Raw genomic sequence first — 27,182 nt, 5'->3', positions numbered from 1 at the left:
CTCCCCCAAACACGGTAAAACCACACAGCCCAGAGGTGGGCTCCACAGTTGCCTATGTACCTTGGCAGCCGTGTCCTTTCCTGCTTCGTGCCCGACACCTGCCCGAGCTCGCGCTGTCCTCCGGTCGTCATCGGAGGCTTCCACCTGGGGGCCAGCTCTGTGGGATGGCAGTCGCAATGATTTCTTCCATGAAGCCTCCAGAGGTTTCCCTCCAGCGTGTTCTTTCCTCTCTCCAGGGCCCCATGAAAGGCACTGCCCAGTCACCTCTTCCGCGTTCTCCCCACACACTCAGCCTGTCCTTTCCTCCTTCACGTGGACCTGGGATTCCCGTCCCTTTCTGTATGAGTTCAGCGAATTGTATGACCCGCTCATCTGCTTCCCTGGGGCTTCCCTCTGTCATTTACCGTCCAGGCTCCCCTTTTCCTTCCCCCCTCCTGCAGTGACCTCTCGCCCATTCTAGAAAGGCCACTTCTTCTCCCTGGTGACTCTCTTCCTCTTTCCTCCCTCCTCAAAGCCCTTATCGAAGTCAGTTCGGAGTGTCCTTGATGGCTTCTCTTTCTCTCCAGATTCCGTCTTTATTGTCTGGCTAATTGATAACAATACGCACCTCATTTTGCCAGCACTTGCATTAACTAGATTTTTCCCCAAAGCCATGCTGTGTTCAGAAGCAAGGGGGGGTCTAGTGCTTAAAACCACGTGTGAAGGGGCGCCTGGGTGGCTCAGTCGGTTAGGCGAATGGCTTCAGCTCAGGTCATGATCTTGGTTTGTGAGTCCGAGCCCTGCATCGGGCTCTATGCTGACAGCTCAGAGCCCACTTCAGATCCTCTGTCCACCCCCCTCTCTGCCCCTCCCCTGCTTGTTCTTTGTCAAAAAATAAATAAACTTAAAAAAAAACGGTTAAAAGGGTACATGTTATGTGTATCTTACTACATTAAAAAAATAAATGTTGGGGCACCTGGGTGGCTCAGTCGGTTGAGCATCCGACTTTGGCTCAGGTCATGATCTCACGGTCCATGGGTTCGAGCCCCGCGTCGGGCTCTGGGCTGACAGCTCAGAGCCTGGAGCCGGTTTCGGATTCTGTGTGTCCCTCTCTCTCTGCCCTTCCCCTGTTCATGCTCTGTCTCTCTCTGTGGCAAAAATAAATAAACGTTAAAAAAATATTAAAAAAAAATAAATGTTGAAGTTTTTATGAGCAAGAAAACACACGTGGTTGCACAGCAGGGATGTGGTTCTTCGGGGCCACCTCTCCCCTCAGGAAGCCCTGCATCATCTCCTCAATGACACAACTCTGCCACCTCTGAAGCAAATCTGACGCGGCTGTCGGTGGCCCCCCGCCTGGAGTTACCACAGAGTCTGAAGATGCCCTCCAGGAAGCCCCCTCCTGGGATCCGGGACCACATTTCCACAGCGTCGTCACCCCAGGAGCCGGACGACCTGCCCCCCCTGAACACCATCTAACAGACTTGACTTTGAGTCGGCTTATGGTTTCTCTTCATTCTTTCAGAGACTGCACATGGGTCTCCAGTGAGACCCTTCGCTGTGGGGACATCTGGTGACGGTCGCAAGTGAGGATCTGTTATTACAGAATTTGTCTTCCTTGCCGGGGTCGGGCTCCCCGGCGTGGCCACCGTCCCGTTGCCCAAACCGGTGCCCGTGGTCTTTCCGGTCTCTGGCCACGGAGCCCTGCAGTTGGGTTATAACGTCTTGCTCCCTGGCGTCTCCTATTTCGACTGCCTGACTTCCGCACCCAATTCTTGGGTGTCTGCTTCTCGGCCTCCACCTTTGCTCTTTGCTCCACGCTGCACCTGCTTCTGCAGCTCCGGCTGCCCCCTGGCCTCTGACGACCGCCTCTGCTGCTGACAGGTCAGTTCACCTCCCGGCCCAGGCTTCCCACTCACGCGGCTGTGTGATCCGCGCCTGCGGACCCGGCACCCCCGAGCTGCCCAAAGCGGCCTTCCCCGGCACAACCCCCAGCTCTCTGCCAAGTGCGGCTGCTGGAAATGAGCGCCGGTTAGCTCCCTTCTCGGGTATCCCCTCAGAACCAGCTCCCAGCCCCGCAAAGGCCTCCCTGAGCGATAGGACGGGGGCATCATTCCGCTCGTGTTCGTATCCCCGCACCACGCCTCGTGCAGAGCAGGTATTCAGGCACGTTTATCAGAAGAGCGAGGCTCACCAACATCCCCCCCCCCCCCCTCCTCTCAGCAAATGTCTGTCCCTGCGGAGCACTCACTGTCTGCGGCACTCATCGTCACATCCGTCTCTACACTGGCGGGGCTCTCCCTCCTTTACGGTGGTTTGTTTTCTCGCTCCCTCCTCTAGCCTAGACTTTAAGGGGCGATGCCTCATCTGTAGCTGGTACGAGAATGTGCACGGCGGGGCGCCTGGGTGGCTCAGTAGGTTGAGCGTCCGACTTCGGCTCAGGTCACGATCTCACGCTTCACGAGCTCGAGCCCCGCGTCGGGCTCTGTGGCGACAGCTCCGGAGCCTGGAGCCTGCTTCCGATGCTGTGTCCCCCTCTCTCTCTGCCCCTCCCTCACCTCTCCCCGACTTGCACTCTGTCTTTCAAAAATAAATAAACGTTTAAAAAAAAAAAGAATGTGCAAGGTGGCCCATGATACTGGTCCACTTATGCCAATTTGCATCACGCTGGACCCCCTCCCCGTGTCTTCTATCATTACGTCACTTTCTGTGCACGCCGCTGCCTCCTTGGATAGCTCGAACCCCAAGGCCCCGGGGGAGGGAATAACTGTCGCGATGGAGGCAGGAGCTGGTGCTAGCTGGCCATAACTGCAGCGTGAGGTGGGGGGAGGGGGTCTTGGTGACGGGAACCTTGGGGAGGGACTGTCTGCTCTGCCAGCGGAAGGCTTTAGGAGTCACCCGTTGCCCCCTTGCAACCTGTCTTCTATGAATCCCGGATGCCTGGGCGAGACCCCTGATTCCAGGTGCCCAAAGGCCGCTGGACTTGAACCTCCTAGTGTCAGACTCCTGGCGGGGTTCCAGCTCTATCACAGTCAATGGCCCCGCATGCTATTTCAGAGCGACGTGCTCTGCCCGGCCTCCTGCAAATCTAAGTGACATCTGGAGAATAGGTGGCTTCATCCTGCTCCAGCTCTCCCAGCACGAACAGACCTACGCTGAGCAGTGAAATGAACACGGTAGGAGGCGACTGGCACCTTCCTTCACTTTCCCCAAAGGAACATTTGACAAACACGACGCACGGTTCAATGCTCCACTCTCAACAGCGCCCCTGTCAAAACACCCGACACTGCCTAACCTCGAAGTCACTGGATCAGGCAGGAGAACTCTGACTGATCTCACCGTTAAACTCTCTCGCTTATTGGCATGACAACAGGGCTAAATAGAGCTGAGACGAATATGAGTCTATTTTTGGCCATTCCTTACGGAATTCATGCACACTGTGTATTCTGCATCCTTTGGATCCTTGAGCACACTTGGAACTCTGAGGCAAACGCTCATTTGTAAATGTTACAGCTGCCAAGGCCGGCTGGCCGCTCGGCCGGGTAGCGTGTTAATAACTCTCGCGAGGAAATGGGAGGACCGCTCCGAGCTGGGTTTGGGGCAGGGGGTGAGGCCGGCTCGGGCGTGCTCACCTTCACCCTGTCCATACAGGCTTCCATCTTAAGCTGCTCGACGGCCTTCCGCGCTTGGGAGATGCTGGTATTACTGTTATTCGACATGCCTTCTTTCATTCTCTGCCCCTGCAACGAGCAAAGTCAGAGGGTTGGAAGTGCGGCTTTTCCCCAAGGTCGGGCGGAGCCCTCGCTCTTCTCCCCGCTCCCACCACCCACAGCGTCTCTGTCCACGCCAGGGAGCGTCTGTGAGTAAACCCTCTCGGGACGAGCGGAAGAAATGCTTCACGAGGGGGACGGGAGCAAGACCTTAGGCTTTTGCCTGGGGAGACTTTCTCAGCCGTGAGTAGAGGGAGCGGAAGATACTAGATGGTCCCAGCGTTAATCCCCTGATTTTTGTGTGGTACTTTGTTAGCAGTAAATCGTTTCCCTACACATTTGTCCGTTCATTCCCCTAGCAGCCCCGAAGGCTGGCAGAACAAATTAAGTTTGGTTTTGTTGAGTCAGGAAAGTGCAAAACTCAGAGAAATTAAGCCAATAGCTAAAGGTCTCACAGCCAAACTTTGTGGATCCAGAACCCAAACGCAAAGCTTTGAAGCCTAGGTAAGGGGTCTTTCTATAGCTTCATAATGGCCCTCCTGGCATTCTACAGCTCTAAGTACAAGTTTCCCCTGAATACAATCGCTTTATTATTAATGTTAATTTGCCCTCATTCGAAAAATTTTACGGACTTGATGCTGGGAGCTTTTATTTATTTTAATTTTTAGAAATATTTATTTTTGAGAGAGCACACACATGCAAGCGAGGGATGGAGGAGGGGCAGTGAGAGAGGGGGACAGAGGATCGGAAGCAGGCTCCACCCTGAGAGTTAAGAGCCCGATGCGGGGCTCAGACTCGTGAACCAGGAGATCATGACCTGAGCCAAAGTCGGACGCTCAAGTGACTGAGCCACCCAGGTGCCCGAGTTTGTTTTTGAACAATCACAGACACACACACACACACACACACACACACACACACACACACACACCCTATCCCAAGCAGAGATCTGTATTTGTAGAAGAAAGAAATTCTCCCTGATCTGACATGTAAGGATGCACATGACTAAGAAAACACTGGAATGCGAACTGTTCCACAAGAAAGCACAGACTTCTACACAGGTGCCCACAGTTCTAGTTGCCCCATCTAATGAGAGACCACTTGGAAGGGGCCTAATCATTCAACCTCAGAGCTGCAGGTGGGTCGCACAGGTGACAGTGGCTTCCAAAGGCACATAGTGAGGGTTGAGGAGACCCGGCCAGTATCTTGGTGTATAGGCCACGCTCTGTGGGTTTTCCACATACGTGCTAACTCTGTGGTTCAGGCGAGGCATGGCGGCAGCCTCATTTGTCCACAGGCAGTGTTTTGAAAAATAAAGGTTTCTTGTTTTTTTTATGTTTATTTTGAGAGACAGAGAGACAGAGACTGAGAGACAGAGAGACAGAGAGATAGAGAGACAGAGAAAGAGAGAGAGAATGAGTGGGGGAGGGATGGAGAGGGGGAGACAGAATTCCAAGCAGGCTCCATGATGTAAGCACAGAGCCCAGCTCGGGGCTCGATCTCATGAACTGTGAGATTATGACCTGAGCTGGAATCAAGAGTCGGATGCTTAGCCGACTGAGCCACTCAGGTACCCCCAAAAGTTTCTTGTTCTAAGATATAGATCAGTCACCTAAATTAGAGTTTAACAGGTAGGTGTTCCTGTCTTGGTTGGGAACTTCTACTCAACAAGAAGAGAAGGAGAATAATGAATAGTTGGGGCTTGGAAACCCAGGGGGACAGCCACCTAAACCCTGCTATGTAGAGATGCGCTTATGTGTTCTGCATGTGTGTTCAGGTCTGTGTGTGTCCCTGTGTGTGCCCACAGGCCTGTGGTACGTACCCTGTGCCAGTCCATGTGTGTGTAGCTGTTCCTCTGTGGGTGTGGGTGTTGATGTGTATCAGCGTTCCTGTGTATCCACACAAAAGGAAGAACAGTCTGGTTCTCAACTTTCCCCGGCCTGATGCAAGGAAAAAAGGACCCACAAATCATTGCTCTCAGATCCTGATCCTCTCTTCCCATTCCAGAATTCATCCTTCTCTTTCCTCATATTTGATCTTGGGATTTTAGAAGTTGGGGAAGGCACCGAAGCAGGGCACAGTGATGGCTGAGTAGAAGGAAGCCGAGGCCAGGGTCAGCAGGACTGAAGATGGAAGACACGGGGGAAGGGCCAACCAAGGAGGAGGAGAGGGGCTCTGCACTGGGTGTGTGTGGGTGGGTGTGAGTGTGTTTAAGTGAGAGCAGGTGTCCCTGTATAGGAACTGTTACTAGCAGAATCAGAGCCTCGTCAGACCCCAGAGCGGCCATCTCCCTCCCTCTGGCCCCTGACTGGCTGCATTTAGAACACCCCAATCCCACCCCACTATTTTCTCATTCTTCCTCTGTTTACAAAGAGGGGCACATTTTTAACTACTCCACTCTGCAACACAGAGGAGAACTCTGGCTGAATGCTTAATATTCAGAAAGATCCCAATGAGCTGTGTTTGGCTTCTTGTGTCCTGGAGATAAAATAGGCTGGTGGGGTGGGGGCTCCAGAACCTGAGATGCATGGACTCTTAACCCTGCCCCGTCCTGTCAGCCCCTCCACCTCCTTGGTGGCCCCTCCCGTGTCCCCTCCAGACCATGTCTGTCCACAGCCCCAGTGTCACCTTCTCACCACAACCTCTGAGCCTTCCTTGCTCACCCTTTTCCTCCCTCTCAGCCTCAAAGTGCTATGTCCTTCCATGGCTGTCTCCTCGGTGACAGCCTTCCCTAGTGTCACCCAGAGCCACAGTCAGCCTAGTGGACAACCCAACTCATGGTCCCTCTCTCCCAAGACTTGTCGTCTTTCCTTTGTCTTTCCCATCATATCAATCCAACACCCTCCCCACTCCACTCACACTAAGGGGCTGCAAGGTGCTTCCGTGGAAGCCCCCCATGTGCTGGGACTGGTGCCATCACACACAGTCAGCCTTAGTGGGTCCTCAAAGCTGCCCGCCATCTCACTCCCATTCCCGGTTACCCCGTGTTTACTTCCCTTGTTGAGGCATGAGAGGAGATACCCCCTCTCTGGCTGCCTTGACTGGGTCTTGCCATACTGGCCACTGGGGACGGACCCAGGGCAAAGTCAGGAGACTCGCAGGAGTCTCCTGGGTCATCTGGCACTTGTGGCTGGAAGCCCGGCCTCATCCAAGGCTGACACTGCCCGTGTGGTGGGCCCGTCTCTCCTCAGGCTCTGCCCTGTCACTCGCCCTCTTTCTCCTGTAACGTTGGTGTCTCTGGGCGCCCTCTCCTCAGCATATACAAATAGTCTTTTTCAACACATGAAAACAAATAGCCAACAACGAAATGGAAATCCCTTGCTCTCCCCAGTTTCCGCTCTCGCTCAAGAAAGAAGAGGACGAATAACTACAGCTGCCCGTAACTAAGAGTGGAGATGCAGAAAATAAGGGCAGAAGGCACTCTTCCTGGGACACAGGATGACGAGCCTGCTCCACTCCACCTCCTCTGCCCTGCTGCCCCCTGGCCCTGTCAGACCCCCTTATAGGACGTTGCTCTTACTGCCATCAGTGACCCATACTGTTTCATGTCTGTTCATGCTCTCTCTCCGAGTGGCCCGTAAGCTTTCTCCCAGCACACGTACCCAGGACCTGGACTGCGACCGACCCCCGATCTAGACACCTGTACTTCACAACCTCCCGAGGGGATTCTGGGCATGGGCCACAGGGGGAGAACCATGGCTGGCTTTAAAGCTGCTCCATTGCTCCTCACCAAATTACCTTGTGAGGTGTTCCATGCACCTTCGGGACTCTCTGAATCAGCCCTTTAAAAAATGTAGGAGGGGCCTGGGTGGCTCAGCCAGTTAAGCATCTGACTCTTGATTTAGCATCAGGTCATGATCTCACAGTTTGTGAGTCTGAGCCCCGCGTCGGGTTCTGTGCTGACAGCGTGGAGTCTGCTTGGGATTTTCTCTCTCTCTCTCTCTCTCTCTGCCCCTCCTAGACTCATGGGCACACACATTCTCACTCGAAATAAATAATCTTATAAAAAAATTTAATGAATGTATGAATCCCTGGGGAGCTTGATAAAACACAGATTTTGATGGAGTGAGTTGGGGTATGGTCCAACAGTCTGCATTTCTTTTTTTTTTTTGAGAGAGAGAGAAAGAAAGCGTGAATGGGGGAGGGCCAGAGGGAGAGAGAGAGAATCCCAAGCAGGCTTCATGCTCAATGGGATCATGACCTGAGCCCAGATCAAGAGTCAGATGCTCAACAGACTGAGCCGCCCAGGCGCCCCCAAGAATCTGCATTTCTAACAAGCTTTCAGCTGCGGCTGATCCGTGGACCACATCTTGAGTAGCAAGTGACATTTGAATTGCTCAATGTTAACACTGGAGCGTAGAGGTCCAGGTCCGATCCCCTACCTTCTCAAATGAGGAAACCTATTCAGGAAGGTTCGATAACCTAATTGCGTGGAACTCCTAGTGAAAGTGGGAGGAAGCATCTCCCTAGTGTGGCTCCCAGCTTGTCCCCTCTCCTGGGCCTAGTGTGGCATCTGGGGCAGGAACAGGGTTTCCCTCTTGCCACCTGGTCTCTCCTACTCTCCCAGCACAGACTCACCCCTCGAGTGATCCTGAACTTTGCCTAACTTAGGACTGAGAAGGCCGTGGGGCCTCTTCCGTGGTCATCCAGTCATCCAGTTCTCCTCCCTTCTCCCCCAACAGGGGGCCCATCCACTCACATGGGGGAGGACGTGAGGGGGTGGCTTCATAAGGGCCCTACATCTGCTACAGAAGGGGGCAGGGGGACAGGATGGTGACAGCTGCTGGGAGAAAGTGATGTGTGAGGACCGGGCCACACACGGAGATCCTGACAGCCCAGGCCCACATGCGCACTGCAGGCAAAGACACCCGCTCTCCAGAGGGAACCCGCTCCTGGACACGACACACCATTTCCTTACCTGCTGAGAGGCGCAGTGACAGGCCTGGGCAGGTGGCAGCAGAGGCTGACAGTTGTCAGAGGAGAGGCCGATGCGCGGCTCCTGCTTTGAGGCTCACCTGGGGACGCAACCAGAGACGGGTCGACAGGTGTGGCAGAAGCCGGCTGTCCCCCAACCGCCCGGCCCCCAGGGCCCTCTGCTCCTGCTTTGGCGCTGTCTCTGCAGCCCGCGGAGTCTCCTTATCAGATCACACAGGAGACGGTGAGCTACGGGCAGGAAGGGAAGCCCCGATCGCACACAGCGGAGCGGGAACACCTCGGGGCCACGGGCTGGCCCGGCTCTCCCTTCCCGGACTGCCGGTCACCCCCAGCCCCACGCGGCGACCCGCTTCTAGCCAACCTCTGCCCAACGGAAACAGTTTAGATGCCTTTTCTTATTATAAAGAGCTAGGCCAATTGGAGGAAAATGTGAAGAGAGAGAAAATTACAGCAAAGAAAATAAAGACCAATTATAGTGCCTCTTCCCATTAACATTATCCCTACGCATATTAGAATAACCTGGTTCCAACCAAAAGACATCTAGCACAGAAGAGATGACTCAATCGGGTGGCTTTAAAGGTCTCTTCAATGCCAGGGACTCTCTGTGGAGAGGCGCCTGGCTTGTTGCCTCCCTTCTCTGGGACAACGGGCTCGTCCCCCAGGGGTTTTGTGACCACCCCACCCTACAGCATCCACGTCCCGGGGATCCCCGTGAACCTGCAGCAAAATAAAGGCTGGCCAGGAATGGGCTGGACTTGGGGGAAGGATGGGTGAAGTCGTGCCTGGTGCATTTTCCCCAGTCCAGGGCTGAGGGTGGATCAGTTCCCACAGTGTTCCCCTCACCCCCACCATCTTCCAAAGGGAGACAGGCAGACAGACAAAGCCCTAGAGAGGAGGCCTGCTGTCCTGCAGGGTCAGAGCGTCAAGCCTGCTCCCTAGGTAAGTGGCTTTGCAATTTTTTTTTAAGTTTATTTATTTTGAAAGGCGGGGAGCGAGCCGGGAAGGGGCAGAGAGAGAGAGAATCCCAAACAGGCTCTGCATCATCAGCACAGAGCCCCACGTGGGGCTTGAACTCACGAACCGTGAGATCATGACTGAGCTGAAATGAAGAGTTGGGCGCTGAACTGACTGAGCCATCCATGCGCCCCTAGGCAAGTGACTTTAAAGCTGGGCTCCAGGGGTCCTCCCTGCCCACCTTCTGGACAGACAGGAAACCCCTAGGATGGGCGTGGGGGGCTGGGGAACAAGCCACCAGACCATCCCAAGTCCCCCTCCAGGTCCTGACCTCTGCTCCAGTTATGTGATCTTTGTCCTAAAATCAGATGTGCCCAGGACAATGCGCTCTACTCTCAGTGTCTTCATCCTTAAAAGAAAAGGCAGAGTCCTCTGAGTGGGTCCACATCACGGGTCCCCACAAACGTCTTGCAATAAATGCTACAAATGGAATGAGGAAAGCTAGGATAGAACCAGAAAAATACGGAGATGATGCTGATATTTGCTTTATTGAGTAGATTAGATATTTTGTACCTGGACACATCCTGTCAAAGGGGTCTAAAGGCTTTGTGCAGCAAATTCTCTTCTCAATTTTTTTTAAGTTTATTTGAGAGAGAGAGAGAGAGAGAGACAGTGCAAGTGGAGGAGGGGCAGAGAGAGAGGGAGAGAGAGAATCCATGCTGCTGGCACGGAGCCTGATGTGGGGCTCGAACCTCTGAAATCGTGAGATCATGACGTAAGCTGAAACCAAGAGTTGGATACTTAACTGACTGAGCCACCCAGGCGCCCCTCAATTTTTTTTTAATGTTTTATTTATTTTTGAGACAGAGCATGAGCAGGGGAGGGGCAGAGAGAGAGGGAGACACAGAATCCAAAGCAGGCTCCAGGCTCCGAGCTGTCAGCACAGAGCCTGACGCGGGGCTCGAACTCACAAACCACAAGATCATGATCTGAGCAGAAGTCAGATGCCCACCCGACTGAGCCACCCAGGCGCCCCAACCCCTCAATTTTTTTTAGTGTTTATTTTTGAGAAAGAGAGAGAGCAAGAGAGAGACTGGGGGGAGGGAGAGATGGGGACAGAGGATCCAAAGATCATGACCAGGGCCAACGTCGGACGCTTCACAGACTGAGCCACCCAGGCTCCCCTGTGCAGCAAATTCTCTGGACTGGCTCCATGGAAAAGGGTTTCCTGGTCACAGACATTTGAGAAATGGCCATTATTTCACTCGTGCCTTTGGAGGGCCGTGCTGCACACTGGCACATAAAGACTCTGAGGAGTCCTGCGGTGAAGAAACCTATTGCCTGAAACCCGCCATTCCCCAAAGGACTGATTCAGGAACACTCGGGTTTTGTTTTTGTTTGGAATGAACAATGCATCTCACACTTTGTCATCACACACGGCGGGTGAAGGGACCCAGTGAGCCAGCTGGCTGCACTGGCACCGGCTGCCCAGGGGGCTGAGGGGACGGATAACGGCAGCGCACCTGCACGCCATTCTCCGTGCACCTGCTGTTCTCCAGCCCACCGTGGGTAGGTCTGCCTCTCTCGGCGGTCCCTACACTGGCAGAATCAGAAGCGCCCGGGAACTCAGTACCGCCGAGGCCCGGCTCTGTTCCACTCCCACGACCCTGGGCCCCGGTGCTCTTTCTGGGCTCTCCAGGGGATTCTGACACCTCAAGTCCCCAAACCACTGCCCAAGTCCATTGGTTCCGAGACTTTGCTGTGCATGTGAATCACCTGGCGCCTTAAAAGATGAGATGCCGCGGTCACACCCCAGACCACTAAGCCACACTGACTTTCGAGGTAATTCCGGGGTGCAAGCTGCATCTGAAAAGACACAGCGCTAGTCTGCATCTAAGCTGGTGCTTGTCATACTCCCGTCATGTGCTGCACGCAGATCTCAGACTCTCATGGACAGATCCAGGTGGGTCCGGGAAGGGGACAGACACACAATCTCAGGGTCCACCCAGACCTTTGGAATGACAGCCGCATTTTCACTGGAGCGATTCATGTGCAAAATAGAGTTGGAGATGTTCTGTGCCAGGGCTGGGGTGGGGGTGGGGGGGCAGTGCCACTTTATGCAGGGAGTCTGAGCCCAAGGTGAAGAGACTTGACTGAAGACACAGGAGTCCGTAGGTGGGGGATGGTAGCGTCACTGTTCTCCTGACCCTCCCGTTACTATTCGCGGTCCCATCCAGCCTTTTGGGCTGCTCTTACAGATGATTTTGTTGACTCTGGTAGTTCTTTGAGAGACTGTGTATCGAGGAAAGATGATCAATTTCTCCTTGTCCACTTGCCACTTGCATAGCATTTTGTATCCAATGCTTGGGGCTTTCTTCAGATGTCATCCCACCAAGTTGCCCTGGGCCCCAGGAAGGAGCTGTAGACACCTCCCAGTACCACTACTGCTTCTCAAAGCGAGACAAATTATCGGTGCTGGCAGGAATTAGCTCCTGACTGGTCTGCTTGATCTGTCACTGAAAAACACTGCTTTTTAATGGCCCTAAATATGCTGCCATGATGTTCTCATGGCTTCCTCCCCCCCCCCCCCCTTAAATAGGAAAAACATATTTATCTGTAGACAAAATGCTGTGGTGGTCTCATTGTGGAGGCCTAGAAAGTTCTACCACGTGGCCATCAGCTGGCTGGGAGGCCCTCAAGGGCAGAGGGTGGTTTTACTAATGTCTGTGTGCCCAGCACCATCCCAGGACAGGCCCACTGTCCACGTTCATATAACCGTGACTCGTGTATATGTGAAAGAACAGGCTCGGGCTTCACAGCAACGATGCTGATTCTCCATGACTGCTGTGGTTTCGATTCTTAAAACGGAGCCAATTCAGCTCCCAGTTGTGAAGTGTAATGACCTAAAGTCACGCCTCTTTGCTGATGGCGTGGTGCTGGGTCTTGAGGGGCAAAAATCATAGTCTCTGTTCTCACCAGGCTTACAGTCCGGTGGGGCGTATCATGCATTGTTCAAAAAATTGTACTGGTGAATTCATTCTCATACACGGAGGCATGCAATTCTTAGGGGGTGTATAACCAAAGAACTTGACCTGACCTGAAGATCTATGTTGGTTTCTATGGGAGATTCTGAAGCCAGAAGGAGGAATGAGACTTGCCGGCCCCACAGAGCTCAGTGTCTGAGCGGGAACAAGTAAATAAGTAACGGTCATAGTGTGGTAGGTGTATGCGGGGCTGAAGCCATTCTCTCCTTTTCTCATAATAATATAATTGTGGCTGATTCTGAGGGGAGCAGGACGATTCTGAGCTTACCTCCTCCCATGCACACACCAAGGCTGTAACTACATATAGAACAACCCTCTCTGAGGACGACCTAAAGACTGATAGAACAGATCTTCCACAGCTAAAGACATCAGGAGGGATATCAAAGGCATGAAGTCCTCCCTGGGGGGTGAGGAGCTCAAGATCCATACCAGGCACCCCTCTGTCCTGGGGATCTGCACCTCCAAGAAGACAAGCCCCCAATACACCTGGCCTTGAAAATTAGCAGGGCTTAACCCTGGGATCTGACATGCTACAGGAAACCGAGCCTCTACTGTTAAATCTCTCATGCTCTGAGAACCAGAACTTTGAAAAGTACCTGGGTAATGTGTGAAGGAGATTTATTATTATTATTGTTGTTGTTGTTGTTTATTTGAAAGAGAGAGAGAACGCACACAGGGGAGAGGGACAGAAGGAGAAAGAGACAGAATCCCAAGCAGGCTCCACTCTCAGCATGGAGCCTGATGTGGAGCTCGATCCCACGACCCTGGGATCATGACCTAAGCCGAAATCAAGAATCAGACACTTGCGGCGCCTGGGTGGCTCAGTCGGTTGGGCGTCCGACTTCGGCTCACGTCACGATCTCGCGGTCCGTGAGTTCGAGCCCCGTGTCGGGCTCTGGACTGATGGCTCAGAGCCTGGAGCCTGCTTCCGATTCTGTGTCTCCCTCTCTCTCTGCCCCTCCCCCGTTCATGCTCTGTCTCTCTCTGTCTCAAAAATAAATAAAAAAACGTTAAAAAAAATTTAAAAAGAATCAGACGCTTAACTGACCAAGCCATTCAGGCGCCCTGCGAAGATTTATTAATTAATTTTAGGGCATATGCCACAGGGCCAGGGTTCTGTAGGAACTTTCTCTGGGAATGGAAGTGCTAGCAGGTGGCATTCTTCTTGCCCTCCTTCAGCCTAAATGACAGCAAGAGGAAAGACAACAGTTATATACGAGGGAAATCTCATAGGCTATCAGCTGATTTTCCAGCAGGAACTTTGCAGGCATGATATCTTCAAAGTGCTAAAGGAAAAAAACGTGCAACCAAAAATATTCTACCTGGCAAGGTTATCATTCAGAACTGCAGGAGAGATAAAAGAGTTTCCCACATAAACAAAAGTTAAAAGAGTTTATCACCATTAAATTGGTCTTATAAGAAGTGTTAAAATGACTTGTTTAAGCAGAAAAGGCCATAACTAGAAGTAAAAGAAAATGATCAAGGAAAAAATAAAAAATAAAAAAGATGTAAAATATGATATCAAATATATAAAACATGGAGAGGGAGTAAAAATGTACTGCTTTTAGAATGTGTACAAACTTGGGGCGCCTGGGTGGCGCAGTCGGTTAAGCATCCGACTTCAGCCAGGTCACGATCTCGCGGTCCGTGAGTTCGAGCCCCGCGTCAGGCTCTGGGCTGATGGCTCAGAGCCTGGAGCCTGTTTCCGATTCTGTGTCTCCCTCTCTCTCTCTGCCCCTCCCCCGTTCATGCTCTGTCTCTCTCTGTCCCAAAAATAAAATAAAAAAAAAAAAAAAAAAAAAAAAAAAAGAATGTGTACAAACTTAAGCAGCTATCAACTTAAAACAGACTGCTATATCTCCATATGGTATTTTATATGAACCTCATGGTAACCAAAAGCCACACACCTATAATAGATCTACAAAAAATAAAGAGAAAGGAATCTTAGCCAAAGACTAAAGAAAGTCATCAAATCACAAGGGAAGAGAGCAAGAGAAGAAGAAAGCAACAGAGAAGAACTACAAAAGCAACCCGAAATAATGAACAAGATGGCAATAAAAACATAGCAATCAACAACTACTTTAAATGGAACAAATGCTCCAATCAAAAGAAAGAGAGTGACTGAATGGTAAAAAACCCAAGTTTCATCTATATGCTGCCTACAAGAGACTCACTTTGTATCTAAAGACACATGCAGACTGAAAGTGAAGGTATATAAAAAGATATTTCATGCCTCAGAAATGAAAAAAAGCTGGAGTAACAATACTTATGGCAAACAAAATAGACTTCAAAACAAAGACTGTAAGGGTGTGCACATATGTAGTTAAGTGTCTGATTCTTGATCTCAGCTCCGGTCATGATCTCATGTTTGTGGGTTCGAGCCCCACACTGGGCTCCGTGCTGACAGTATGAGGACTTCTTGGGATTCTCTCACCCTCTCTTTTTGTCCCTCCTCCTCTTCCTCTCTCTCCTCTCAAAATTAATAACTAAACTTAAAACTAAAAAAAAAAAAAAAAACTGTAAAGAGAGACAAAGAAGGACATTAGGTAACAATAAAGGGATCAACCCAACAAGAGGATATAATAATTGTAAATGTTTATGCACCCAACACGGAAGCACCTAAGTACATAAAGCAAATATTAACAGACATAAAGGGAGAAACTGACAGTAATACAATAAAAGTAGGGGTCTTTAACATCCACTTAAATCAATGGCTAGATCATCCAGACAGCAAATCAATATAGACCAGTGGCATTGAACGACACATTAGACCATATGAACTTAACAGGTACATATGGAATGTTCCATTCCCCAAAAGCAGAATACACATTCTTTTCCAGTGCACACGGACCATTCTCCAGGATGGATTACGTTAGGCCACAAAACAAGTCTTGAAGAAAAATTTAAGAAGATTGAAATCATCTGAAGCATCTTTTCTGCCCACAATGCTATGAAACTGAAATGACCGGTTTCATTATGAGAAAATAGACCTGGAAAAACACAAACACGTGGAGGCTGAACAATATGCTACTAAACAACCAATGAGTCAATGGTGAAATCAAGGAGGAAATTAAAAAGATACTTTGAGACAAATGAAAATGAAAACACAACATTCCCCAACCTTTGGGATGCAGAGAAGCTGTCCAAAGAGGAGGTTTTAGAGGTATAGGCCCTCCTCAAAAAAAGCCAAGAAAAATCTGAAATAAACAATCTAACTTATACCTCAAGGAACTAGGGAAAAAAATCCCCAAAGCTCAAGGTAGTAGGAAGAAAGGAAATAAAGATCAGAGAAGAAATAGATGAAAAAGAGGTGAAAACAAACAAACAAACAAACAAATGGGGCACCATGGTGGCTCAGTTGGTTGAGCATCCTACTCTTCATTTTGGCTCAGGTCATAATCCCAGGGTCATGGGATCGAGCCCCATGTCAGGCCCTTCGCTAAGCATGGAGCCTGCTTGAGATTCTCTCTCTCTCTCTGTCTCTCTCTGCCACTCTCTCCCACTTGCACTCTCTCTCTCTCTAAAAAAAAAAGTTTAAAACAAACAAAAACCAATAAAAAAGGTCAATGAAACTAAGAGTTGGTTATTTGAAAAGATAAACACAATTGATAAAACCTTAGCCAGATTCATCAAGAAAACAAAGAGAGGACTCTAATAAATAAAATCAGAAGGAGAACTTACAACTAGCATCACAGAAATACAGAGGATTTTAAGAGACTATTACAAAAAATTATACAAACAACCGTATAATTGGACACATAGTTGTCCAAACAAACTGGACAATCTAGAAGAAATGGATAAATTCTTAGAAACATATAATCTTCCAGGACCGAATCAGGAAGAAAGAGAAAATCTGAACAGACCAATTACTAGTAATGAAATTGAATCGGTAATCAAATCAACACTCCTAACAAAACTGAAGGACCTGATGCCTTCACAGATGAATTCTACTGAACATTCAAAGAAGAGTTAAGACTTATTCTCCTCAAAATATTTTTATTTATTTATTTGTTTATTTAATGTTTATTTATTTTTGAGACTGAGAGAGACAGAGCATGAACAGGGGAGGGTCAGAGAGAGGGAGACACAGAATCTGAAACAGGCTCCGGGCTCCGAGCTGTCAGCACAGAGCCCGACGCGGGGCTCGAACTCACGGACCGCGAGATCATGACCCGAGCCGAAGTCGGCCGCTTCACCGACTGAGCCACCCAGGCGCCCCTCCTCAAATTATTTTTAAAAAAATTTCAAAAAATAGAAGAGGAAAGAAAACCTCCAGATTCATTCTATGAGGCTAGCATTAACTGAATATCAAAACCAGACAAAGACACTACAAAAAAAGAATTATAAACCAATATCCCTGATGAACAGATGCCAATATCCTTGACAAAATATTGGAAAACTGAATTCAACAATAAATTAAAACGATCAGTTCACCATGATCAAGTGTGATTTATTCCAGGGATGCAAGGACGGTTCAATATTTGCAAATCAGCGTGATGCACCACATTACCAAAAGGAAGGATAAAAATCAGAGGATGATCTTAACAGACGCAGAAAAAGCATTTGACAAAATTCACTGCCCGTTCATGAGAAAAACTTGAAAACACTTTCAAATCTTGACACAAAAGTCGTAATTTAAGAAATTCTACTTGGAAAACCAAATGCGAGGCATAAATTACAGCAAAGATTCCACCTTGGGAAGCCACGTTCACTTTCTGGGCATAGACTGGTGGCGTGGGCCTGCCAGGTCCCACACGTCCCCAGGAAGCAGCTCACTGGAGACAGAGCCCAACACACAGCCCTGGATCACTAGCCACACCTTGGCCTTGAGTCACTCTTTCCAGTACTGCGTGGTACCTGTCATGCAGATTTGCTCTTGGGTCCAGTCCCCACGGGTTAGGGGGGCTACAAATAGAAATGTAAGGATACTGCTGTTTTCACCCTACAATCCTGTTAGATGCCAGGTGGCACTGCTTTGGGCATAGAAGCTGAGGAGTTCACAAAATCATTTAGTTAAGATCCCTCTTCCCTCGCTTTAAGATAAATCGGTTTTGGATTGCCACAACGATTTTATATACTGAGTCAACATGTTGGAGTGTCCCCCCAATAATGGAGGTCACATCAGCTTCAAAACAAGGGATGTAAAAAGGAGAGAGATCTTTCACCTGAAAGGTCATAACCACTGTAGTAGCAAAGGGCAGAGGCTTTATGTACCACGCAGAAGCATAAAGTGGTATTTGAGCCTCTCAAGGGAAATTTTGCTTCTTCCCACGGCCATTCCAGGACAGAGCTGGATATCCTGGGCCCTGAGCAGAGAATCAGGTGCTGTCACACCCGTCTTCAGTGGGAGCATGGTCCCCTCGGTCCCCTCGGTAGGGAACAAGGCCATGGCCAGCCCCACCCCTGCTTGAACTTGCACTCTGCAAAGTAGATACGGTGATGGTGGAGCTTGGGGCATTTTACAATCTGGGTCTCAGTTACTCAATTTACATCTTGATTCCCTGACAGCATCTGCCTGATCTGATAACATCTCATCACACCGATGCCAAACAAGCACAGAGTTAAAGGAGCCTTTAGCCTGGCACGTACTGTAATGGACCCAAGGGGCAAGAGATTCTTAGGAGAGCACTCGGAGTCTGAAGGAGGCTGGAACCCGCTGGTCACCAGTCACCACGTGACTGCCCTCCTTATCTGGCCCCGATTAAGGTCAAGAAAATTAGAAAAGGTTGGCAGACCAGCTGCTATATTTAAGGGCATTTGACAAGTCGGTGCAGAATAAACAAGAGAAAGAGAAACCACGTCCGTCTTCCGTGTGACCCTTAATACTTCCCACTCTCTCATCTACGTGGCCACCCCAGCCACCCTCCAATCATTTCTTTGGCTTTGCAGATAGGGTCCCAAAATCTTATTTGACAGGAACAAGCATTAACAGGGCCAAGAGCTGTTGCTTTTCCACCAGACTTCATAGAGTATGAAGTTAATTCTTTTACTGCCTGCCGGATTACAAACTCATTACTCGAACTGGACCATGCCCTTGACCATGCCCAAAGACTCATGTCCTGTGTGTGGTATCTTACAATATAGAATGAGATACGCTCTATTTGTCTCATGGCGACTCTACTGGTGGGGAGATCACTGCACCAAGGAGGAAGAGGCAGTTGAGAGGTGATGTGGCTGGGCCAGTGTGCTGGTGTCCTAGGGCCATCATAACAAATCACAAACTCGGTGGCTTGAAACCTGGTGTCATTTATTCCCATGGTTCTGGAGGCTAGAAGTTTGAAATGAAGCTCACGTTGAGACCATTAAGACCACGTGGAGCCATGTTCTCTTTGAAGGCTTGAGGGGAGGATCTTTCCTCTCTTTTTCCTGGTCTGGGGCCTCCCAGTGATCCTTGGCATTCCTTGCTTATAAACACATCACTCCAATCTCTGCTCCCATCTACACGGCCCCCAATTCTCCAAGTTTCTGTGTCCCCTGCTTTTCTTACAAGGGCACCAACCATATACTGGATATAAGGCCTTCCCTAATCCAGTATTGACCTCATCTTCACCAATTACATCTCCTATTTCCGGATAATATCACACTGTGATGTTCCAGGTGGGTGGGAATGGGGAGGGGAATTCAACCCAGGATCACCGCGAACCCAAGACTGTGGCCGTAGGTTTATGATCATTTTTACAAAGAGTCATTATGTTTTGTTCTTTGTAAGACCCATAAGGAAACACTTCTCTGAGAATGGCATGGTGTTTCATGGATGTGTGCAAGAAACTCATCTTGGGGTGACGGGAACACGGACTGAGAAGCAGTCTGTAGAACAAAAGTAACAACCTACAGTCCGTCTCAATTCCCTTACTTCACAAATGACACGACTGAGGTCTAGCCAGTTATTTCCCCAAAGTCAGGAAACAGCTAATTAGTGGAGAAAATATGAGAACCTCAAATCAATCACCCATTAGTCATTTATTCAGCCTTTACTATGTCAGGCACAACACTCAAGAAATGAGGGGGTGATTCAAACATGGCTGTTGCCCTCTATTTAGTGTGGGAGACAGACTAACAGCAACACATGCAATCATAGATCCAAGGAGCCACCACAGAATCTGTGAAGGGGAGTGGGGCCCAAAAAGAGAGGATGGATTCTTCTTGGGGTGGACAGGGTGGTAAGAAGAGTGGGAGGGCTTCATCCTCACTCTGAACCTGGGAAGGCGAATAGGAGGCCACTAGGCAGAGGGAACAGCATGGGTACAGGCAGGCAAGGTGCAAACAAGCCTGGCATGCTCTAAAAGCTGCGTGCTTCTTTATTCCTGGAGCCCAGGGTCCGATCATGGAGGGTCTCAAATGCCACTCTAAGGAGGTGAGACCTGAATCAAGTAGGCAGTTAGAATCAAGTGAAGGATATTGAAGCAGAGAGGTAATGAGCGGCTTTTACATTTTAGAAAGATCACCTCAACCTAGTGTGGAGAATGTGCGAGAGGTGAATGAGACACACAAGCAGACCACTTCGGAAGCTCCACGAGTCTAGACGAGAGACCCGCTCTGCGCACCTGAAGCTCTGGCAGGGAGATGACGGGGGGTGATGGAGAGCTAGTACCGGGATGGAAGTGCGGAGAGGACGACATCGGGATCTGAACGCTGGGGAAGGTGGGGAAGGAAGGTGGCTGGCCGACTTTCGGGGAAACTCACCAGGCTCAAAAAGAGAAAGTGGGGTCTTCAGGGGTGTGCAGTGAGCTCACGTGGGGCAGGCTGCACTTGAAGCGACTTGAGGACACCGAAGAGACCATGCCCGGCAGACAGGTGGACTGACGGGGATGCAGCTTAGAAGTGAGCTTGAGCTGAAGATGGACGGAGAGTTGTCGGTCGTGCCTGTAGGGCCACCAGAAGTCCGCTCATGGAAAGGCTCAGAGGAAGAGGGGGCAGGAGTCAGAAGGCAGGGCCAGGTGGGAGCCTTGGCTCAAACCAGCGTGGCAGGGCTGGGCACAGGAAGGAGACCCCTATGCTCATCTCTGCTCTGTTTCTTTGATCTCCAGTCTGTGTTTTCAGAATTGTAGAAGATTTAATACTGAAAAGAACCCACAAATTACTGGCTGTGGCTGACAGGCCAAGATGGCCGGGAGATGCACCACCTTCCGAGAGGATGCCTGGGCCAAGGAGCTGGTGCTGGTTGCGTCCTTTGCCATCGGGGGGCTCGCTGTAATTCTACCCCCTCCTCAGCCCCTTCACCAAATACTCCACTATCATCAACAAGGCCATGCCCAGAACTACCCAGTGCCCGTCTGTGATCATAGGAACACACCCCACCCCCTGTGCCCAGCGGCCCTCTGGGCCCCCAGGGGAGGCTGCAGTGGTGGAAGAAACTGTGAATACCTCAAGGGACAGGGAGGAGGCCCCCTCCCCTGTAGCCAAGAAAATGTAAAAAGCGAAAAATACCAAAAAACCCAATAAGTTACTCATCATGGACCAAAGGGCACAGAATTGCTAGGACTGTGTCTGAGGCTCTGTAAAGTGAAATTCTGCAGAATGGAGAAGTGACAGCAGAGCTTCTGGGTCACGAAGGGCCCCAGCTATTATGTAGTTGGTACAGAGAGTGCAGTCTTAAATGAGGCTGTTGGCCATGGCCATTGGGTAGAACGTGGAGCTTGCTCTTGGAGAAACAGAGGTAGCCATGCAGGCAGCTGGCTCTGGGAACGATCTGAACTATATGCGTTTGAGCCTTGAACAACGTGGGAGGTAGGGGCGCCAACCCTCCGTGCAACCAAAAATCTGCATACGACTTCTGACTCCCCCCAAACTTCACTACTAATAGCCTACCGTTGACCGGAAGCCTTAACAGTAACATAAAGAGTCGATTAGCCCTTATTTTGTATCTTATATGCATTATACCCTGTATCCTTACAGTAAAGTAAGCTAGAGAAGAGGAAATATTTTTAAGGAAATCATAAGGAAAATACATTTACAGTACGGTACTGTACCTGTCGAAAAGAATCCCCATAGAAGTGGACCCTCACAGTTCAAATTGTGTAGTTCAAGGGTCAGCTGTATGCTGCGCCTCCCACACGATGCCATCAAAAACGTCAGCACACATTCAGTGGGTCATGCTCTTTGATGGGAGAGAAGCAGCTCATGCCGATTTGTCTGTTGGCCTCTCCCAGCCAGACCCTTTCCGCCCCTTGGTATTTTAGCCATCTTTCTAGGGTGCAGGCGAAGCTTCCAGTATCCGAGTAAAACCAGTGGCTATCGTGAGCCCGGATGCACTGCCTCCCTCTCTGGGAGGGTTTCTAGCACAGGCCTCTCGCCTCACTCTGGTGGTTCACTCTAACATGGGCTTCAAATGCCACAGCCTGTGTCCTGTTAGGAAGCAGTAGTCTTGGCGACAGGCCAAGCTACCCAATGAAGATGAGGCAGTTCCAACCTCTGGGACCGGTTCCAGGAAACACTATTTCTAAAGACTCCAGCTGCTGGCAACTGCATTTTATCTCTAACCATTTTTTAAGACACCATTTACAGGGAAATGCTGGGATTTCGAAGTGAATTTCTATGGAGGTGAAATTCACCTGGCGTAAGTAACTATTTCAAAGTGAACATTCAGTACATCCACAATGTTGCACAACACCACCTCCGTCTAGTTTCGGTGCATTTCCATCACTCCAGAATAAAACTCCATACTCATTAAGTGGCTCTCCCCACAGCCCCTGGCAACAGCCAACCTGCTCTCTGTCTCTATGGATTTTTCTATTTGGACATTTTGTATAAATGGAATAACTCACGATGTGCCCCTCTGTGTCTGAACTATGTAATGTTTTGAGGTTATATCCAGGGTGCAGCATGTAACAATACTTTGTTCCTTTCTGTGGCTGAGTAATATTCCATTGTATGGATATACCACAATTTTTTGCCCTTACTTTGTTTGATGGACAGTTGAGCTCTCCCTACCTTTTGACTATTGTGCTTACTTCTGCTTTGAACAGGCATATGCCTATATTTGTCGGAGTACCTGTGTTGGACCATTTTACATTCCGACCGGCAACGTAGGAGGGTTCCAATTTTTCCACATCTTCACCAACATTTGTTACTTTCCATTTTGGGGGGATTATAATCATCCTAGTAGGCGTGAGGTGGGACCTCATTGTGGTTTTCATTTGCATTTGCCTATGGGCTACGATGCCCAGCATCTTTTCATGTGCTTGTTGGCATCACTTACTTTTTAAGAGTGGCCTTAATGTCAAACTTTAAACATTTTGTAACAATCTCAAGCGTACAGAAAGGTTGCAAGTGTAGCACAGAGGATTTTTTTTCTCTGAACCACCTGAGTGTGAGTTGCCAGCTGACTCCCTATTACTCCTCAATCCTATGTGTTTCTTGGGGCACCTGGGGGGCTCAGTCGCTTAAGCATCTGACTCTTGATTTCGACTCAGATCAACGATCCCATGCTTCCTCAGTTCAAGTTCCGCTGACCTGGGACTTGAGCCTGCTTGGGATTCTCTCTCTCCCTCTCTGTCTGCCCTTCCCCCCGCCTCATGCTCTCGGTCTCTCAAAATTTATAAAGAAACTTAAAAAAAATATTATGCATTTCCGAAAAACAAGGACATTCTCTCCCATAACCACAATATGACCGCCCCAGGCAGGAAGTTTGCACTGCTCTATCGCTCTCATCTATGCCTCAGACTTCATGCAAGGTTCAAACAAAAAATACCAATAATGTTCTTCACGGCAAAATGAAACCAACCCTGCCAGCACTTTGGTCTTGGACTTCAGCCTCCAGAACCGTGAGAACATAAATTCCTGCTGTGTGAGCCACCTGCTCTGTGGTACTCTGTTGGTGGCCAAGGAGGGCGACTATAGCTCCTCACTGGTCATAAGAGGAAAGCCAACCACTTTGGTCCAGTACGATGCTGACGACCGACCACACTTTCAGACTCACGTGACTGTAACACAACACAGACCAATCTATTCCGAAAGCTAGGACAGAAGCCCCAGCTGGCCAGCACAACAGTATCGGCACATGCACGAGGAGTCCTTCAGAAGTTCCTACTGCAGTTTATATGGCGTTCAGGGATGAGATGTACAGTGGAGGGGCAGGGTCCACCTTGGGGCCACAGAGCCCTGCCCGCAGAAGCAGCATCTCTTCAAAAGAGCTTCCGGGTCCCCGCAGGGACATGCCACTTACAGAAGTCACCAAACACTTGGGAAAGCCAAAGTATCGTGTCCACATCAGGTGTTTGAAGCTCCTTCATGGCTGCTTCTGGTCCATAAGTAATTTACCAATCAGGGCACGTTTTTACCACGAACGATGCTGCCTGACAATACAGTTGACATATGCTGTCTTATCTGGCTTCCGGAGTAAGCCAGAAGAGTGGCTTCCCAAAGAGGCTCATGTCCTAATTCCCAGAACCTGTGTATACACTATGTAACATGACAAGGAGGAATTAAGATAGCAGATGGAATTAAGGTTGCTAATCAGTTGACTTAAAAAAAATTAACACTTATTTATTTTTGAGAGACAGAGTGCGAATGGGGGAGGCGCAGAGAGAGAGGGAGACACGGAATCCCAAGCAGGCTCCAGGCTCCGAGCTGTCAACACAGAGCCCGATGTGGGGCTCGAACCCACAAACCGAGAGTTGGTGACCTGAGCCAAAGTCAGAGACGTAACCAACTGAGCCACCCAGGTGCCTCTAATCAGTTGGCTTTAAAATAGGGAGGTTATCCTGGATTATGTCGATGGGTCCAATACAATCACAAGAGTCCTTATTAGGGAGAGAAGGAGGTGGGAGAGTCAGTGTCAAAGTCTGAGATTTTAAGACGCTAACTGCTGGCTCTAAAGATGGAAGAGGGCCACGCCTCAAGGAACGTATGGAGCCTCTGGAGGCTGGAAAAGGCAAGAAAACAGGCTTTCCTTCAGAGCCGAAACAAATGCAATTCTGCCAACACCTTAATTTTAGCCCAGCGAGACCCTTTTCCGCCTTCTGACTTCTAGAAGTGCAGTACGATGAACGGATTGTTTTAAGCCACTCGTTTTGTGGTTGTTTGTTACAGCTGCAAGGCAGGGTAAGAGAGCTAGGTGGTGAACAAGGCTGGGTTCTTATGCAGCAGGGGAAGAGGGTGTGTGACCCTTTCACCCACGCCTGATATACAGCCGGCCCCTCCCTATCTCCTTCAGCCTAGCTTCCGGCACTCTCCAGCTGTATCAGTCTGCCCCGGCTGCCATAACAGAGTACCACAGACTAAGGGGCTTACGCAACAGACACTTATTTTCTTACAGTTCAGGGCGTCACAAGTCCAAGGTCAACGTGCTGGCAGGTTGGTTTCTTCTGAGGTGTCTTTCCTTGGCTTACAGACGGTCATCTTGCTGTGTCCTCATATGGCCTCTGTCTTTGTGTGTCTGTGTCCTAATCTTGTTTTTTCTTTAAAGTTTATTAATTTATTTTGAGAGAGAGAGAGAGAGTGTGTGTGTGGGAGCAGGGGAAGGGCAGAGAGAGAGAATCCCAAGCAAGCTCTGTACTGTCAGCGCAGAGCCTGAAGTGGGGCTCGAACTCACAAACTGTGAGAGCATGACCTGGGCTGAAATCAAGAGTCAGAGGCTTAAGTGACTGAGCCATCCAGGCGCCCCATGTCCTAATCTCTTCATATAAGGACACCAGTCACGTTGGATTAGGGCCCATCCACATGACCCCATTAATTACCTCTTTTAAGGCCTTCTCCAAATAGGGTCACATTCTGTAACGTTCTGAATTTGGTGGGGGGTGCAACTCAGTCCATAATACTCCGCCCTCTGGACCCCTAAAGTTGATGTCCTTCTTACATGAAAAGTAAATTCACCCCCATCCCAACAGCCCCAAAGTCTTAATCTTCTTCTAAAATCTCATCTAGGGGCGCCTGGGTGGCTCAGTCGGTTAAGCGGCCGACTTCGGCTCAGGTCATGATCTCGCGGTCCGTGAGTTCGAGCCCCGTGTCGGGCTCTGTGCTGACAGCTCAGAGCCTGGAGCCTCTTCGGATTCTGTGTCTCCCTCTCTCTGACCCTCCCCTGTTCATGCTCTGTCTCTCTCTGTCTCAAAAATAAATAAAACGTTAAAAAAAAATTAAAAAAAAAATTAAATCTCATCTAAATCAAGTATGGAGGAGACGTGAGTTATGATTCATCCTGAGGCAAAAACTCCACTCCAGCTGTGAACCCGTGAAATCAGACAAGTTATCTGTTTCCAAAACACAACGGTGGCCTAGGAGAGGCTTTTCCAGGCCGAAAGGGAGAAAGCAGAAAGAAGAAAGCGGTCATGGGTCCCAAGCGAGTCCTCTGAAAGACAGTGTGGTTCTTCAGACTATGTCAAATCCCATCTTCGCGACGTTATTTCAACAGAGAAGCTATTTTCACAAGGTGGGAAGTGTCTGACTGTCAGAGAAAAATGACACATTTGAATTGTCCATGTGACTTTTAATTGAGGAAAGGACAAACGCTGTCCTATTTCAGCTTTGAGCATTATTCAAGAATAATGAATTTTCCTATAAACATTCTTCAGCAAGCCACTAACTGGCACATTAGTCTTTTTAAGAAATGACATGATTTTGTTCCAAAGCATCAGGATTTAACTTTACATCGTGTGTGTGTGTGTGTGTGTGTGTGTGTTTGCAAACTTATTTCCCACCTCATTGGCTTCCTGTAAGATTTTTAGTGGGAAGACAGATCAAATAAGGTTTCTCTGTCGTCCTTGTCTCCATCACGATTCCCTCTCACCTCTAGAAACCTGTTTTTGTCTTGGTCAAGACTGCTGTTGGCAAACAGGCTCCTGACCTCAGAGGAAGACTGTTAGTAAATTGCAGCTCTTGGAAAATCTGTAACACATTGCTGACCTTCTCACCCTGGGGAAGAGCTGACTTGGAAGGGAGCCTCCAGCAGGACCCAGAAAAGAACGACCAGAAGGCAGGTGAGGCCCCCGCATGACAAAGGTATTCAGGGATCTTGGTGAAAGGATCTCTGGCAGGATGATCCTGTGCCCTACACACAGCTCCAGGCATGCGGCCCCTTCCCTGGTCTCTCTCCTCTTGCTTAGGACTATACTTCTCTTTCCCACCTTCCAAACCTTCTTTTGCCACCCTCTCAACCTGTTTTAAACAAAAATACTTCGTTTTGCAGAGCAGTTTTAGTTTCACAGCAAAACTGAGCAGAAGGTACAGAGATCTCCTGTGTCCCCCCCACCCCGACACCTGCACAGCGTCCCCACCACCAGCACCGCTGACCAGCCTGGTGCATCGGTTACAACTGATGAACTTGCACTGACACATGATTAGCACCCAGAGGCCACAGTTAACACTGTCGTTGTTCATTCTTGGCGTTATACCTTCTATGGGTTTGCACAAATGTATAATGACACATGGCCGTCATTAGAGTGTCACACAGAATAGTCTCACCGCCCTAAAAATCCTCTGAGGATGAGGTGTAATTATACCTGCCTTCATGGCACAGTTTTGAAGATTAAATGAGATCATGTGAGTGAGGGGTCTAGAAAACTGCCTGGCACAGTGGGGGTGGGGTGGGGTGGGGTGGGGGGGAGCCTCGGTAAGTGGCAGTTAT

The 27,182-nt window shown here is 49.6% G+C and overlaps 1 protein-coding gene across 4 annotated transcripts in view; it reads right to left on the bottom strand.

The window, feature by feature from the left end:
• GNG4 (G protein subunit gamma 4) overlaps nucleotides 1-27,182 on the bottom strand; it is a 72,521-nt gene that overhangs the window by 23,571 nt on the left and 21,768 nt on the right. For 2 of the 4 annotated variants that reach the window (XM_042908950.1, XM_042908949.1), the window contains exons 2-3: nucleotides 8,608-8,704; nucleotides 3,612-3,719 (exon numbers count right to left, since the gene is read on the bottom strand). In XM_042908950.1, coding sequence (XP_042764884.1) covers nucleotides 3,612-3,710 — 99 coding nt within the window. In that variant the 5' untranslated portion in view covers nucleotides 3,711-3,719; nucleotides 8,608-8,704. Of the gene's footprint in view, nucleotides 1-3,611; nucleotides 3,720-5,511; nucleotides 5,573-8,607; nucleotides 8,705-27,182 lie in introns of those variants that run through there. The other 2 variants (XM_042908948.1, XM_042908951.1) reach the window with 2 other exon arrangements.

Source organism: Panthera leo, chromosome D2, assembly GCF_018350215.1.
Source record: "Panthera leo isolate Ple1 chromosome D2, P.leo_Ple1_pat1.1, whole genome shotgun sequence".
In the NCBI taxonomy this organism is placed as follows: domain Eukaryota; kingdom Metazoa; phylum Chordata; class Mammalia; order Carnivora; family Felidae; genus Panthera; species Panthera leo.
Note: the sequence above shows the minus strand (reverse complement) of the source record. Positions and strands in the feature narration are given on the sequence as shown.